We start from the raw sequence: 17,138 nt of genomic DNA, 5'->3' as shown, positions 1-17,138 counted from the left end.
GCTGGCGCTGAGGTACAGGGGGGGGGGGGACTTAAAAAGTAAGTGTGGCCATAATTTTCTCCTCCATAGTAATCAACCCGCTAACGCGAAATTATGTAAAGTGGAGTTTAGAAGAATACCTTGCGAGTGTAAACTTGCTTAGTGTGTTATATATTTAGTGACCCTTTAGACAACCCCAAATGGTGAAAATCAACCCAAAGTACTCCAGTACGCTTTGAGATGTTAACATCCAATAACCAATCAATCCCACCTTTCGTGGCAGGCAGGTGCATGCTCACTAATGCTACGCGACGGCAGCTTCGAGCGATAAGCATGCGGCGGCGACCACAAGATCGGTGGGAACGAGCTCGGCAGCGCATGACTGCCACCATCGCCTCTTCTCGCTTTTGCTCAGGAGTTCCCCCTTCGGTGCGCGATCGCCATCCCTAAGTTCCTTCTAGGCGACGAGGGCTTTTTTCTTCGCTTGAAGAAGTACTGACACATCATTTTCAAGTTTATAGAAGCTCTACGTACCACACGCTCTTCATGCGTAAAAAGGATGACGGCAAAATACATCTCGATTTGGTGCTTTAAGAGACGCTAAAGGAAAACATTAACATCATGACGCGTACTCATCCTGTGTACCGGCACTGGTTCGGAGAAACAAGTGTTATATGACAAATAATTTGTGGCGCTCTTGCGCTTGTCAGTATTTCGTATGGGATTTAAAGGCATTGAACCTTCATAATGCGCGAAAAAATTGAGGCAGACTTTCACGACCTGGCAGAACCGCAACACAATTACCAGCGAAGCTGTTTATCACGAGCTGTGGCAATAAATGTTTCAGTTGCCTGTACCATCGATCCTCACCCTTTTCACCTCGACAGACACCCTTTTTCACTCACTATCACTCTTTCTTACACCTTTGAAAACAACGCGTAGCGGGTATGAGTCAGCGTACACGTCAGTGTGTATTTACTGGCGGGTTAGTCCATAAGTGTCCACAATAAACGGACAGTCCACTTAGTTAGGACCCTTAAATATACGTCCCCTTCCCCTTCCGCCTTCACACACTTCAAGACTTTGCCCCTATATGAAACCTTACCCGCATATAACCCTTTCCAGTACTTCATAAGGAGTACTTACAAATGCATTTTTCCATCCACGCACAATTTACTTTGCCTAATCCTTCCCCCTCCCCCCACATTTCGGTGTTGGCTAACTTCGATCACGTTCACGTTCAGAGTTCTCGCAGGGCAGCGGCATAAAATCGGTGTTGGTCGTAAAACATTGTACTTAGGGAGCTCCTTATGGCTTGAATACATAAGTTACGGCAAAGGCAGTGTTTGGTACGCTCACTTTGAAGTTTGCATACACATGACCCACATGGTGGCCTTTATTTCCGGCAAATATAAACCACGTATACCTTGTTTAGCCCACCGAGGAAATGGGAAAGAAAAGTACGAGGGTTCAGTAATTATTTGTGACGCTTAAGTGGGCCATGAACGTGAAAGCTTTCACAAATTGCATTTGCACTTCACAAATTGCAACTAGCTGGCAGTTACGTTAGGCCATTTGGAAGCATAGGCCATGGCGGCCATACTACACTAACACTTGGTTAAGATTCTTTTTGCTAAAGTTGTATTTTATTCACAACTATGCTACTCCCGCAGAGATTTGCCATATCCTTCAAGCATTAATAATAGTGGGTAATACCATTACCTGCCCCTTACGGTCACCAATCAAAGGTAATGCCAAGATATTGCCCATGGTAATAACGGGCAATACCCATTACCTAGCCCTTGCTGTCATAAACAAATGCCAAAATATTATCCTTGATAATAATGGGTAATACCCATTACCTGGCTGGTCCTTACTCTCACAAAACGTAAAGACCCTACCTTGTTTATTTCACCGAGGACACCAGGCGAACGTCCCATCATGCATTAAAAAAGCAGGGAAGGCAAGGGTTCTGTAACTATTTGCAACGTTAATCCTTATGGAAATCGTGGAAATTCCGGGCCACATTTGAGTCTGCATGCCAAATTGCATGCTGACTGAATTGCATGCAGAATTGAATTTTTTTCTAACACGGAGTTCCACAGCGATGTAGAAAATCGTAGCTGAAAACGTCAGCGAGACATTTGTGAGCGCTAGCTAAATGATTTGTTTTACAAAGGCAGTAATTTATGCGCCTGCGTTTAGCTTGGCACAAAAATTTCTCTTTGCTCTAAGCTCGCTGAACTTGGTCTTGCAGGCATTTGTAGTCAAGCCCGGGCAAGCGGAAAAATTTCGTGCTACTTGTAAAACATACTCATTAAGCTCCGGAGCACTTGCATAGGTAATTTATTGCGAAGGCTTTAGTTAATCCACCGCATTTCAATTCAGCGCACATATTATATCCAGCACCTTTTTATTAGTTTCTTCGAATATAAACGACGTGGCTTGCATAGTTAATCGAGGACACTGCAGAAACAAAGTTCATTGCGTGTTATCAAGTGTAAAAAAAAGAAAACGAGCATTAAGTAATTATTTGTAGCGCTTTTATACAAGCCAGAAATACAGAATTTTGACCACGCAGTACACCTAACATTCCCCCTATGTTCACTGAATTCAAAGTTGGTGTATTTTGCAGTTGCTTTATCTTACTTGGAAACAACGGTGGATAACGGAAGATAACGGTGGATAACGGAAGCCTGGCTCTCTGGAACGCTTGGTAAGTAAACTTCTACAAAGGCTATACATAACCTACATAGATTAGGCACTTATTGTTCATCCTTCACAACATGCTTTTTAGCTTAACGAAATATAAACAGTGTGTCTCGCATAGTTAACCGACGAAATCAGGCCAAGGAAACGAGATGCCTTTATTAATGCATAATATTTGGGTGAAGACGAGTATTGAATAATTTTAAAACACATAATCAACATAAACACCTCAAATCTCATTTGCTGTGAATACTAAGTTTTAGCATTCTCAGGCAAGCGGAGAAAATTTTTGAGCCTTTCAAATAACGCTTCTACACGGCCACAGAACGATGGTTTGGCAGTTTTCATTTAACCCCTAATTGTCTCATAAAGTTCACAATTTGCCCGCATATTACCGCTATCGTTCATCACATTTTCTCCAAATTTAAACTTCATGAGTCATGCATTTTTCTTTCGGGAAATAATCGAAACCGGCCATATAAGTATTTCGAGCATTCATGTAGTCGCATTAACAGCTTCACTGCGCACTGTGAAAATTAAGCAGCCACCACGCTCTGTAGCAGTCAGCGAAAGCGAAGTTTTCACGAACCAGCAAAGTCAAAATGGCCCATTACAACGAAAGACGCCCTGAAGATTCCGGTAACGAAAGCGTCCTTCAGCGCTAATAGTGGCCCTCCCAGAGGAACCTGAACTTCAAGAATCAAGGCGAGTTGAATCACGTGACGCGACGTGCTCAACCACGGCAGCGCTGAAACGCTGGCGTCTGGCGTTCCACTGCGGCCGTGGTTCGACTTTCTAGAAACGCGCCGCAGAGATACGCAAAGAATTACGAATATATATACAACCTTAATCATTTCTCATCAAAAATTGTGCAATGAGAGATGTTTTCAGCGCCTTCTTTACTTATTTAAGGGGCCAAGACTGCAGTCACTATATATATATATATATATATATATATATATATATATATATATATACGGCATAATTTACACGAATTGTGAGAACACGTCATTGTGACTTCATGCGTACCTGAGAATCAATTGGGATTAGATTATCTCTAAAGTGCAGGAAGAGGCTAAGAAAGAATCGGCTATAAAGAAAGTCGGTACTGTCATGTCAGCCCTCCTTTGACAAAAAAAGAAAGATTGTAGGTTGTACAAAAAAGATTGTACGACTGATTATCGTAATGTTGCAAAATGACAAGTTTAATGGTAAACGTTACATTGGGAACTCCTATCTGAATGAAAAGACTACGGTGAAATTGTTTTGGGCCGTGTCCGCTTGTATTCGTCGTAGCGTGATATCTTTACCTGACGACGCAATGGCCGGCCGTGAGGATGTGCCACCGTGTGATGACAGCGCCTCCGCAGGTTGCTGGAGATGATCCGTTGAGGTAAACCAGAAGCCGCACCTGTGGGTCGTTTTCCTCTATTAATATTATTATAATAAGTCATTAAGTTGCACGCGAAAAGCACACCACGTGTAGTTTTCGTACACTCTTCGTGATGACCCATGTCCCACTGTATATGAAACGAAGTGTCTCGGTGCGTATTTCGACAAAAGAATATGCTTCTCCTCGCACGTTTGATGTATGAAACAACGTGCCCTTCGCGCTCTTGGCATTGTTAATTGTACGTCAAGGTACAAGTACCAAGATGCCGCACAAACCTTTTCGTCGATTCTTTTCTGCCCAAGACAGCATCCGAATGGAACCACCTCCCCGTCTCTGTCGCCAGCAGTCCGGTTCATTCATCCTTTCAGTCTGCTATATCTAACATTATATAATGATTAACCACTCCTCTCTGTAACGCCATCAGACACTGAGACTATTTTAAATAAATAAATAAATAAATAAATAAATAAATAAATAAATAAATAAATAAATAAATAAATAAATAAATAAATAAATAACCCATGAATTCAACTCGCCGGCTGCCATTCTGAAATTGTATTCTTCTGTTTGCCTTCCGCTGTTAGAGGATGTTTCTTCAACTTGGCATCGGAACGTGCAAGTGTTATTCTGACCTCATCGAACGTGTCCATAATAAATTTAGAGTATCCGCTGTTAAGCACCGCTTTTGCCATTCTGGCGACCTTAGTCCAGCCCTTTCATATGTACTTCAACTTGGACCTCTAAAGTGAAGACGTCCTAAACGGACATTTTGTTACTTTATAAGGCGGTACGTATGCAATAGTATACATTGCCCCGAGATTCTTGATCGCCTACAATTTTCTGGACCGTGCAAAGTGTGCCAGGCGGCATTCCGCGTTTTCTGCGTCGCCTTGTTGCACCAGTCACTGACCTATGGCTCGATTTCAGAAAACATTTAAGGCCTGTATTGACGCATTTCAGAGTGCATTGCCTGTGTTCTGTACACGTGCAAATAATCACGTTGCATGATTGACTTACTTTGACTGCCTCATTCTCGTCTTCCTTTTCCCTGTTTGTTTCCATACCTCAAATTATTTTGCACTGCAGCAACGTGTAAACTATCGAACACATTCTTTTCCACTGTCCCCTTTGCATCGCGCACAATCATTCACTGGCGCCTCTTGACGGCTTTGTCGTCACTACCACGAGACACCACAAGGCAGTAAAGGCTCTAGAAATTTTTGCGTTCGACTGGCCTGTTAGAGAGACTATAGTTCTCACGGACGTCCCCAACCTCCTCTATTTATTTATCGTGTTTTTACTCTTTCTTTCCTCTATTTTTCCCTCTTTCACTTCCCCTTCACCTTCCCCTAGGGCAGGGTAGCAAATCTGGATCTTTTCCGGTTAACCTCCCTGCCTCTCTCACCTCTTTCATCTCTATCTCCCTCAATTTGTTTTGTTTACCACATTTACTATTTCTGCACATTGTGCATCACTTTTTAAGTTCACCAGACGAAAGGCTCCTTAGGTGCTGCTGGGCACTATATAGACGCTTAATTGCTTGCTTGCTATATTGGTTTAATATTACTAAAGTATAACAGAACTCAAAGATTCTACGTTGAGAACTAGAGCAATGACTCTTATTTCGATTTCTAAGGACGTGAAATATAACTTTTCTGCAAACGGTGACATCTCTGTTAATATTCTGTCCTTGATTTTCATTGCAGCTAAGCTGCATTTAGTGTTAATTGCATTGGTATGTAAACTTCCTTTATAAGCTTGCAAGTGCAAGCCTTCAAAAGTACATTTATAGGCACAGGGCCCTGTTTTCATGCTTCTTCTCTGACGACACTGCGGTACATTATCTGTTACCTGTGACAATTTTTTTTCTGTCCTCTAAAGTTGTTTTCTCTACCACATTTGTATTTTCTATGCATGGTGTCTTGTATAATGCTATTTAGGTGCACGAGTACAAATACTCTGTATCTGTTTGTGGGCACTTCAATGAACATTTGATTGATTGATTGATTGTTATACTCACCATCCAGGGGAACATCCCCTGACTGGCGCGCATCCCGTTGATCACCCTGGTCTCGAAGAACACACCGCATTCTATAAAGCCCGCAGTGCGAACTGGACTTCATCAAGAGGTCTACAGCACTTAAAGAAAGACACACTAAAAAAACAAGTGTCAAGTTCAGCAACGTCGCTACGGCACTTTTAATTGCCTTATTAGGAGATGTGCCGCCTTTACTGATAGTTAGCGCTCGTGGCAAGCTACAAAACGTGACGTCGGAGTGCAACGTTTCCTACACCGTGTATAGTTTTGTCGCGTACGTATATGCGTAATTGTATGATTCTTTAATTACGTGTTACACCATGAATGTCATAACTTTTATTTGAAGGTACCTGATGTGAAAGAGTTCCTGACGCCTTATGTGCGGGGCTTCTTTTTGCGAACAATTACAGTGTTTAAGAAAAATGACAGGACCAAGATGGCACTGAACGAAGTGCAAGGTTTACCAATGTAAAAAAAAGTCACAAGGACGGCGCACTTAAAATTATTCATCAATGATATTAATATGATGGGCGCAGAACAATTTTGTAATTAGGGCAGAATTTGGCGCAATGTCAGGGCATTTAGCGTCCTTATTGTCACCCCTATGCCTCACAACCACCAAGTATAAGTTGTATATCTGCCTGAATGAAATTCATTCTGTTCAGGTAGGCCTAAAGTTTACGCGTGGTGCTTATCCACACTTTGATTTATTATGTCTGCATGAATTGAGTGCAGTCGTGAAGATGCCCATACTAAACAATTGTGATGACGAGGGTGACGTAACTCCAGCTAGCTTATGCTAGTTCTTCGCGTCGCCTTAGAAAGGTAGCGTTGCCTGGAGGAGGCAAATTGATTGTTCTTGTTGTATAACTATAAAAAAGCACTAATCATAGGCTACAAATTGACGAATGAACGTTTGTTTGTAGGCTTTTCCTGCATGAAAGTGTCGCAATTATGAAGGAGCAATATCTGTAAGTAATGGTAGCAATTAGTGGCATGGCTAAAGCGCACGAAATAATGTTAAGTCTCCATTTTTCTCACCAAGGAAGCAAGAAAAGAATAATTATTTTTAGTGAACAAATACTAGAGAGCTAACTACGCACTGAGTCCCCCTGCTTGTGCTGCTTCCTAGTATCAGTTTATGGTTTGAAGTAATAGATAAGATCGGCTTGGTTTTATGTGATGTAACTGATGCCGCTTACAGTACCTTTGGTACTGAGTTGCCGGAGTTGTAAACTTAGTGCTTCTGTTTCTGAAATTCACCAATTTTGGGGGGAAGAGGAGGAGAAAACGCGCAAAAAGAGAAAGATGGGCCATCACGCTGCTTGAATATATATACTACACCAGCTCGCTTTGACGTGATGAATATTGACGGCGCTAGTTTATTATAAAGTTCCCCCTAACATTAAAAGTGAAAAATATAAAATTCGCCTCCATTCCGCCCTGTGAAGGTGGACATACAGTGATGCTGTTGGCTGATGTCAGACGACATTTACACAAGTACCACCATCACAAGCACCGCAGCGCACGCGCGTGCGTGAAAGTGCAGTGTGCATACCCATTCTTCTAGGCCTTCCGTCAAGCCCAAGTGCCTTGTTGAACTAAATGAATGCTTGGAAGTTAATTGCGAACAAAATGCGTTAAGTACAAATTAAGCGCAAGCTGCAGACATGTCAGATTTGGATTGTTATTCTAATATGGAGAAAACTCAAATCTCTTACGCAGAGACTGAAAAACAAAGCCCCTTTTCCTGTTGCCGTTTGAGGTCTGTCTGAGTGGCCGCTAGGTGACGGACCCCTCAAACTTCGTAAGGTAGTGCCACGCTTTGAAGAGTGCCGCCTCCTCCTCGTGCGCTCTGGCCGACGCCGCGTCGCTATTGGCCTAATAGCATCACGCGGGCCGTCGCACCGTGCATCAGCGCCATTTTTGCTCGAGAAGCGTCTACGGAGTGGCGAGGAGCTGATGTTGGCGCCGTTGCTACGCTCGAGCAGTGTAGGCGGCGCCACGGTCGAGCAGGGTGCGTGAAAGAGAGGAGAACCGAGGAGGAGTGAAGGCGGAGGAGGAGAGTGTCGCTACTTTACGAAGTTTAAGGAGCTTATGGCCCGCGTATGAAATCGACGGAACTATGTTTGTCGCCGCGAGGGAAGCGAGCGCCAGGGGAGGAAGACGTCTGGAGGTGGAGAAGAGAATCGCCGCGTTCGCGTTCCTATCCGTTTGTGCTTCGACGCCACGGTGGTCGCCGTGCATGTTCGCGGCGTCTCTTCTTTGCATGTGTAGCAGTAAGCGCTTTCCCTGTGGCACACCAGGCGTTGTATCGTCGAGATCAGTGTAGCATCCGCGACCGTGTTCGTGTACTTTCCGTTTGCGGTTCGACGCGGTGGTGCTTGCTGTACATGTTCGCGGCGTCCATACGCTTGCGACTAACTGGCGCTCACGAAGTGAAACGTCACTTTGACTTTCTGAACAGTGTGCGCCGTAATGTCGATTACAGGTCGCAGCACGCGCTGTGCGACAGACGCAACGGGCAGAGCGCCCGCGCATCAAGGACAGACACATCGCCTGCACGCGCTCGTCACGCGAGTGCGGAAGTGGGTTGAAGTGGCGCATTCATCGTCATTCTAGTAGCTAGGCCCTCTGTCTAGCGCAAGTGCGTTATTGCAAAAGCTGAATTTCTCAAAGTAAAATGCGCCACAATATTTGCAAAGCACGATTTACATATGATAGCGTCGCATTGTAATTCGTATATGCGAGAAAACTCATTTCTTTTACGCGGAAAGTAAAAAAAAAAGCAATTTTGCGGCTGCCGTTTGCTATGCAGTGAGCACAAATCGAAAAAATTGCGACCGACTAGTGGCTACCTGTTCATATAGGAGGTGTAACGTTAAGGGATAAGAAAAGAGCAGATTGGGTGAGGGAACAAACGCGAATTAATGATATCTTAGTTGAAATCAAGAAAAAGAAATGGGCATGGGCAGGACACGTAATGAGGAGGGAAGATAACCGATGGTCATCAAGAGTTACGGAATGGATTCCAAGGGAAGGAAAGCGTAGCAGTGGGCGGCAGAAAGTTAGGTGGGCGGATGAGATTAAGAAGTTTGCAGGGACAACATGGCCACAATTAGTACATGACCGGGGTAGTTGGAGAAGTATGGGAGAGGCCTTTGCCCTGCAGTGGGCATAACCAGGCTGATGACGATGAGTGGCTACCAGCTTCGCTGTAAAACAGAGAAAGAAAGAATGAAACCTTCTTGCCTACGGGGATGATAAAAAAAAATTTTGTCTTTTGGGATGCTGGCTCCTGCTTTTGTATACCGAATGAAAGGACGTAAACTTACGGCCGACTGAGATGATATCCATCACGCTTCGAACATGTGGACGTCCAACGTCAGAGCATGCAACAGCATGAAGCATGACTAAAAGAACACGCTTCGCGCCCGCAGCTTCGTCCGGCAAGTTTAGTTCAGCTGCGATCCCGACATCGCGAATCAGAGTGATTTTCTTGGCACTGCTTTTTCAACCACTCAAAAGGCGGCCGGAGATGACAGAGCTATGGAAGGCTATAACGGCTGTATGGCGGGCTGGACCTGAATGGGTTTTGCTATTTTGTTGTCGGTGTTGTTGTCGCTGTGAAAAAAAAAAGAAGAGGAGTTAAATGCCTCGTCGCGCTTTCTTTGCAAGAACGCGGTGTGAATCGCAAGTGGAATCACCCTGGGGCGCTTGCCGCGCGATGAAAGGCAAGGTAGTAGAAGCCCACAAATGGACTGAGTGGTAAATCTCGGTTTTCCTTTGATCTGGTCGTGGAAATGTGCGGCTGACGCCGTACACGCGTTCTCATATACAATATAGAGGGCGTGAATTCATCTTCTGCAAGACTTCTTATAGCTTTCACTGCTGCTTTTTCTTTAGACGTGAACCCTTGCCCTTATATTTGCGGAGCCTTTTCCGACATTGAGAGACTGGATGGGGCCAGAGGCTTCCAGGCAGATCTCTCAGCCCTGATCTTTGTGTGCAAGAGCTTTTTGACCTCCCGTACGAAAAAAGCTGAAAGAAAAAAAATACTAAAAAAAGAAATGTCAAAAAATGAATAAAAAGAAGGAATTCTCAGTGGTTTCATCGTGGCAGCTCGAAAATACAACGCGGGACCGCATTTAAAAGGGTTTTCGTCCATACGAGATGTCTGTCGTGGGCCGGGTTCCTTCACTAATATCTCCGAAATTGCGATCGGCTGGCATATACTCGTCCATACAGTACTGTAACGTAAGGACCTTTCTTGTATACACGCATTTAAACGTTTGTTTATGACGTCATGCCTATACATGAGGTATGAGCATATGAAACATTTGCTCTTGTCACTGGAGCAGAAAGCGAAGAAAAGTTCTTCCAAAGTGTAGGTGGAATGAAATCTTAATGCTTTCTTGGTACGAAAAAGAAGTGTTGCTCAACTCACGTTTTTCGTTTTGAAAATCTGCCGCAGTAATAGTCTGCAATACAAAAAAGGAACTCTTTAGGCATTATTGGATCCAGTAAAACACTAGTCATATGCTCCATCATTCATATTGGGCATAGGAGGTTACACAACAATTCAGGAAAGATTCTCTTAAAAAATACTTCGCGCTGTTGTTTCTACATTTTCGGCTACATGGCTGCTTGCATTTTCGGCTACATTCATGGCTGCTTGCTGCGATGTCTGTGCAGAAACGTCACCGCTCTTTAATGTAAAAAATATTGGATTCCTTTGTTCTTCCCTCTCAATGCAGACTATACAGGGCGTTGAAATAGGTGATGTATTTTTCGTACATGTTTTATTCTTTGTATCAGTGTTATCACACTTCGTATTTTAATACCGTGAATAAGTCTTGCACAGACCAGATGCAGGTACGTCAGTCTTGAAGCATTGCGCAAGTTCCTGCACTTTCTGTAGGAGACACCCACATGTCTACCAGTGTACATCGCATAAACCTCTTAACAAAAAAAAAAAAAAGCCGATGAGATATGATTGTTTTCAAGACCTTTTGAAGGCTTAGGTTCCACTGTCTGACTTTACGGGCTCGTTTACGTTCTCTAGGTGATGCACCATAAACTGATTTGTGAGGTTATCCGGTCCCAGTGGATTCCTCGCTATGGACAGAACGAACGCCTATAGATGGTATCGCGTATCGTTTGTTCCGTGCCGACAGTTCGGCGATTCCTTTTGCTAGTTTGCGACCAATAAAGATCATGGTCTCTTTAGGAGTCAATATTTAGCAGGAAATGCAACACGCGAGCACATACGCGTGTTCTCCACATTGACACACAGTTTCTCATAACCTGGTCATGACGTATTTGGAAATATGAGCACAGAAAAGAAAACGACGTTCTGTGTCCCCGCCCATTCTGTGCAAACAGTCTAGAATCCGCGCGGGATTCCAGAAGCCGTCAACCGACTGATATTAAAGCAGCCACCGCGGCGTGGGGGGCAGGACGCATTACAATGTATCGCTCGAGATCGATCAAATGTGGCACGCGCGCATCTTTTTTTTTTTTTTTTTTTCTGAAAAGCCCCAGCAACCAATCTGAAAACGCTTCCTAACGATATTCTTCCACCGAGGACAAATATAAGTGCGTATAAAAAGAAGGAGCCTTCTGTGTACTCACCGATACGCTCAGCAATATGACGGCCAAGGTGACGCAGGATCGAATCGCTTCGCGCACCACGTGCGTAGTATCGGCAATTCTGCCCACCATTGACGTCGCCGCAGGTGGATCGGTGCGTTGACCTGTCATGTCGTTTCCCCTGGCGACTTCGTTTGGCGTTTCCTTTGTGCCGGGAGGCAGTCTGGCGCTGCGAGAAAAAGGAGCGCCTTCATGTCGCCGTCTCGTGGGCCACTGCCGACCTCGTGCCGCTTCTGTGCTCGGGCTGACTCTTTTTTTGTCGAGTCCTGTGGCTTTCACGCGTAAATGATGACGGGTGAAGGCAGCTAACGAGGCAATGCAGTGGCTTTTCCCCCCAGACCCCGCCTTCTGTACTAATCAGCGTTACCTAACGAATAATGCGCCGCGCGCCCTCTTTTTTTTTTTTTTTTCGAACGACTCTTGTTCAGCGTGTGCCGCAGCTGTTTCGAGGGCTTATAAATACGTCCGGCAAAGAGGGTTAGCGGACAGCTAATCCGTGTTACGCTATAGCTTCTGGCTCACAATTCGGCCTGCGCGACTTCAGTCGTGTTCGCGGTGCGTATGCGAATGTGTTACCCAGCGCCAGGACGAGCGCGTGTCGAAACTACCGGAGCACGCAGCGTTAGCGCTCGAAGTTCTGACGGGTTGTGAGTGCGAGGAAGCCGTTTTCACGTTCTCGCCCTTTTAACGTGCCGGCGCGGCCGGGCAGCTTTGGGACTTAAACAGGGCGCGTATGTTAAAAAGGTGAGCCAGCCGACGCGGTCGGAATGCCACCCGGCAGCGTTAGCTCAGGTAATGTGCCGCCATGTTTCTCAGCACGAGGCCAAAGGTTCAATTCCCTGCCGCGACAGTTCATATACCAGTGGAGGAGAACTGCAAAAAAAAAAAAAAAGCAAAGGAAAAGAAACCCCTAGTGCACCCTGATTCGGGTAAACGCCAAAGAACTAAAGTGATCGAAATTATTGCGAAGACCTCCACTGCAGCGTCATTCAAAACTGAACTAAGAGCTCTAGACACACAGACGCAGCTTAGAGACTTTACGTAAGTTAATTATGGACAATAAGTTTCACAGTCCGCTTATGCGACTTTTTCCCGAAGAAGGACTGGCACGCATTACAAAAAGAAAAAAAAAAGCACGCAGACAGAAAAAAAGCTGAAATCAACTGCCCTTGTGTTCTTGCTGCTTGCGCTTTTAGATTTAGCAATGCAGCAGGCCTCGGAAGGAGGAAGCAGGAATAGACGGAAATACAGGGAAGTTACAGTTCTCAGACCGGTTGCCTACCCGGTGCTGGGGAAAGGGGGCAAGGAGAATAAAAGATAATAGAAAAGATATATTACAAAAAAAAGGAAAGAAGAGCAATAAAGAAAGATTAGAAAGGAAAGGCGAATACGGCAGTGCTTGAAGTCTGTTTCTACGACCAGGTCTCCGCAAGAACCGCAACAACGCTTTCAAGGCCTTCTGTGCTGAGGAAGGTCTCGGCCAGTATCTCAGGACCCTTTCCTCCGACAAATTGCGTTTGTCAAGACTATCCAACACTCTTAAAAATTCTTTCTTGGGCGCAGTGACGCGGGTAAACTCACAGAGAAGGTGGGTGATTGTTTCCTCACACCTGCAGTTATTGCATGTAGGGCTGTTGGCCATTCTGATCGGAAATGAGTAAGCCATCGTTTGCGGGATAACGATGCCCAATGGGTGCGGTTCGGAAATAGTTGAGGCTCTGGTAATGAGTGATGTCAATTTTTATTTCCTACTGTCAAGGCCGGACATGAGCAGCCAGAAGTTAAAAATATCTTGCAAAGATTACTTAACTCTCGACTGAACGTTAGAATAAAGCTGCTTGGCCCACGAAACGCACGCCAGGACGGCCTGAAACGCAGAAGACATACTGAGAACGTATACAGACCTCATCTGCATTGGAGCTTACCCTCCTGCGACGTCTTTCCTGGAAGTTCCATTCAAGCTGCCAGACACACATGTAGTCCGCAAGGCGCTCTGTCGACTATCTCCTGAGTAGAAAGTACGGCTCAAAAACGAACTGGAACTAATGCTAGATGCTAAAGTCGTCAGGCCCTGCACATCCCCGATTACATCACTTATAACAATTGTGTCCAATGAGTACGGTGCTTCGAGGTTGTGCAGAGACTACCGATTGACAGATCGACAGACGTGTTTCCCCTTCACGTTCCTCGGATTGATGACATAACAAATGTGAATGTGATTGAAAGATGTGAATGTGTTGCGCGATTCGATCTCTGCAAAGGTTATTGGAAAGCTTTTCTCCAAGAACCCAAGAAGGTTACAGCCTTCGTCACGCAATGTGAAGTTTTCGAATAAAACACGTTTACATTTCGCTGCACGAACTCAGGTGCCTGGTTAAAAAAAAAAAAAAACGACGAACAGGGTTCTTTCTACTTTTGCTGGTGAATTTTGAAACATCTACCTGGATGATATTATTAGCTAACTTGAAACAGAGGACCAGCATGTCAATCATTTATCACAGGTTTTGGAAGCCCTGAGTAAAATCACGTTGAAGATAAATATAAGAAAAAGCTAATTCTTTGAACGATCTGTAGTAATTCTGGGCAGAGTGTGACGGCCAAATGAGGAGTACCAAAGTTGAATCTGTCGAGAGCATAAAAAGATTGCCTAGGCCACACGATTTTTTGTTAACCTCCAAGTTCCTGCCTCGTATGTGAACACCGGTAGAATGCATTGACTGTACACTTTTCTTGTCAATGATAGTGGTGAGCTCCCAGTCAGGGTCTGGCGATGCCTGCCGTATGAACTCCAACCCATTTTTTTATTCTTTAAATTTCCTTCTTATGATCACGGTTCCCTGTAAGTAATTGACCTGTAGATACGCATATTCCTGTACAGATACCATAGAAAATGACTGGCCATCAAGAATGATTGTTTATTTGCCAGGCTAATAAACTTTACCTTTGTCTGCTGCATATTAATCTTTAAGCCTACTCTTACTCTTTCTCAGTTATTTGTTCAATCATTTGTTCCGATTCATCCCCAGTGTTGAACTGGGGCCGTATTCTGTAGCGGTTCGCTTTGGAACCGGTTCGGTCTGGCTGTTGCCATTGGTCGGCGCTTCGTTGTCGTCATCCCTGGTGGGCGGGACGACAAATTTTGTTGACGTCACACAGGTTGCCAATCATCTGGAAAGGAACCGGTTCCCTGCTACGAGAGGAACCAAGGAAAAGTGGTTCGCTCGAGGGTCGCGCGCGGTGGCGAATATGATGTCGAGGGTTGCTGGGCAACCGTGGCTGCCGGCTAGTCTCGCGCCAGCTGACGAGCCGGCACCTAGACGAGACGAGACAGAGACGGCAATGGCGGCTTCTTTGGTTGTGCTGCTGGCGAGCGCCGAAAGACAACGACGCGACGAGAGGCAACGACGCGACGCGTTCGGCATGGCCGAAGAAGAGCTTCGAAGGCATTTTAGGCTCCCCAAAGACATAGTGCGACGTCTTTGCGATGAGCTGGAAGAACATCTCGGACCTCAAAGATTTCGTGGTGTCGACATTACGATGAAAGTGCTGTGCGCGCGGCGGTTTTTTGCCACCGGGAGCTTTCCAGTGCGTCGGGAATGAAGAAGCGATTGCACTGTCGCAGCCTTCGGTCAGCCGGATCATTACAGCCGTCGCCAAGGCCATTACGGTTGTGGGCAAAGAAAAAGGATAGGTTAGATTCCCATCCACGGCGCAACAGAAAGCCGCCGTCAGCTGCTGGCCCAACACATACGACGTCTTTGCTAGGTAGGGGTGCTCCTCGACAAATGAAACGAGTATTTCGCGCTGCCTCGCTCAAACATGAGGACCCAGCCGCCTGTTTTTGTGCGACGACATCGTTTCGGTTTCGGCGCGCGAAAAAGTCCAAAACGTAAACAAAGCGACGCAAGTTGTTTGCATAACGTATGGCACACCACCTAGCGACTAAATAAGAAAACAACACAAATAAAATTATAACTCCCAGTAGCCGTCTGCGCCGCAAGCTCAGATTTATTACTGAAAATTATATTTGCAAGTGTTCTATACAAACCAATGTTTTTTTATCAAACCGGCAACATCCTTCAATTGCTATACCATCCCCCAAGTACAAACAAAAATGATGACGTGATCTTCCGGCAGACCGCCGCTCATTGATTGGTTCCCCTCACGCCTCCCCGTTCCACTCTTTCTCCGAGTGACGTAATCCAGACGTAACAGCCAGACCGAACCGGTTCCAAAGCGAACCGCTACAGAATACGGCCCCTGGGCAATGTCATCTGCAAACCGAAGGTCGCTGAGACATTCGCCGTTGAACCTCATTACCAAGCATTCCTAGTGTAATAGCTTGAATAATTTTTCTAAGCCTGCAGTGAAAAGCATTGGAGAGATTGTGTGTCCTTGCCTGACTCCTTTCTTGATAGGTAACGTTTTACTTCTTTGTGGAGAATCAAGGTAGCTGCGGCATCTGTAGATATTAATCAAGATATTTACGTATGCTCTCTGTACTGCTTGTGCCAAGGGAAGGGAAGCGCAGTCGAGGACGGCCGAAAATAAGGTGGGGTGGCTACATTAAAAAAATAGCAATCGGGTATCGCAAGACGTGAAATTGGGTAGCGCAAGACATGGATAATTGGAGGTTATTGGGAAAGGTCTGCGTTTCTCAGTGAACATAAATATAGGCTACTGCTGCTGCTGCTGCTGCTGCTGCTGCTGCTGCTGCTGCTGCTGCTGCTGATGATGATGATGATGATGTTGATCAAAATCACCGTTGATTTCATGTGACTGCGTTGTTTTAACTATATTCCTGCTCCTTTACCAGAGCAAGATTGACCACCCTGGTGCAGTACTTGCCCACAACCTCCTATATGAACACAACAACCAAACCCCGGCCATAGCCCCCAGCGCTTGCGAAGCCACTGACTACGGTGGCGGTCAGACCTGTGACGCAGCAGAGGGTGCTAAGAACCTCTGGATCCGGACAAGCCGCCATTGGAATCTGAACCTGGCAACGTTTAACGCTAGAACGTTAACTAGTGAGGCGAGTCTAGAAGTGCTATTGGAGGAATTAGCGGGCATTAAAAGGGGTATAATAGGGCTCGGTGAGGTTAGGAGTACAAATGAAGCATATACAGTGCTAAAAAGCGGGCATGTCCTGTGCTACCAGGGCTTAGCAGAGAGACGAGAATTAGGAATCGGATTACTGATTAATAAGGATATAGCTGGTAACATACAGGAATTCTATAGCATTGACGAGAGGGTGGCAGGTCTTGTTGTGAAACTTAATAAGAGGTACAAATTGAAGGTCGTACAGGTCTACGCCCCTACATCCAGTCATGACGACCAGGAAGTCGAAAGCTTCTATGAAGACGT

The 17,138-nt window shown here is 45.3% G+C and overlaps 2 protein-coding genes across 4 annotated transcripts in view; one reads left to right on the top strand and one right to left on the bottom strand.

The window, feature by feature from the left end:
* LOC126544681 (juvenile hormone acid O-methyltransferase-like) overlaps positions 1-17,138 on the top strand; it is a 114,278-nt gene that overhangs the window by 10,855 nt on the left and 86,285 nt on the right. The window contains exon 2 of one of the 2 annotated variants that reach the window (XM_055077801.2): positions 2,615-2,695. The gene's annotated coding sequence lies outside the window, so the exon portion shown is untranslated. Of the gene's footprint in view, positions 1-2,384; positions 2,696-17,138 lie in introns of those variants that run through there. The other variant, XM_055077802.2, reaches the window with a different exon arrangement.
* The window catches only part of LOC140213724 (venom protease-like), a 29,732-nt gene that overhangs the window by 7,914 nt on the left and 4,680 nt on the right, over positions 1-17,138 (bottom strand). Inside the window, exons 2-5 of one of the 2 annotated variants that reach the window (XM_072284990.1) lie at positions 11,754-11,940; positions 10,567-10,600; positions 6,102-6,172; positions 3,999-4,099 (exon numbers count right to left, since the gene is read on the bottom strand). In XM_072284990.1, the coding sequence (XP_072141091.1) occupies positions 3,999-4,099; positions 6,102-6,172; positions 10,567-10,600; positions 11,754-11,882 (335 nt within the window). In that variant the 5' untranslated portion in view covers positions 11,883-11,940. Of the gene's footprint in view, positions 1-3,998; positions 4,100-6,101; positions 6,173-10,566; positions 10,601-11,753; positions 13,232-17,138 lie in introns of those variants that run through there. The other variant, XM_072284989.1, reaches the window with a different exon arrangement.

The sequence above is a fragment of the Dermacentor andersoni genome, chromosome 10, assembly GCF_023375885.2.
Source record: "Dermacentor andersoni chromosome 10, qqDerAnde1_hic_scaffold, whole genome shotgun sequence".
Classification (NCBI taxonomy): domain Eukaryota; kingdom Metazoa; phylum Arthropoda; class Arachnida; order Ixodida; family Ixodidae; genus Dermacentor; species Dermacentor andersoni.
This window is presented reverse-complemented; position numbering and strand designations above follow the sequence as displayed.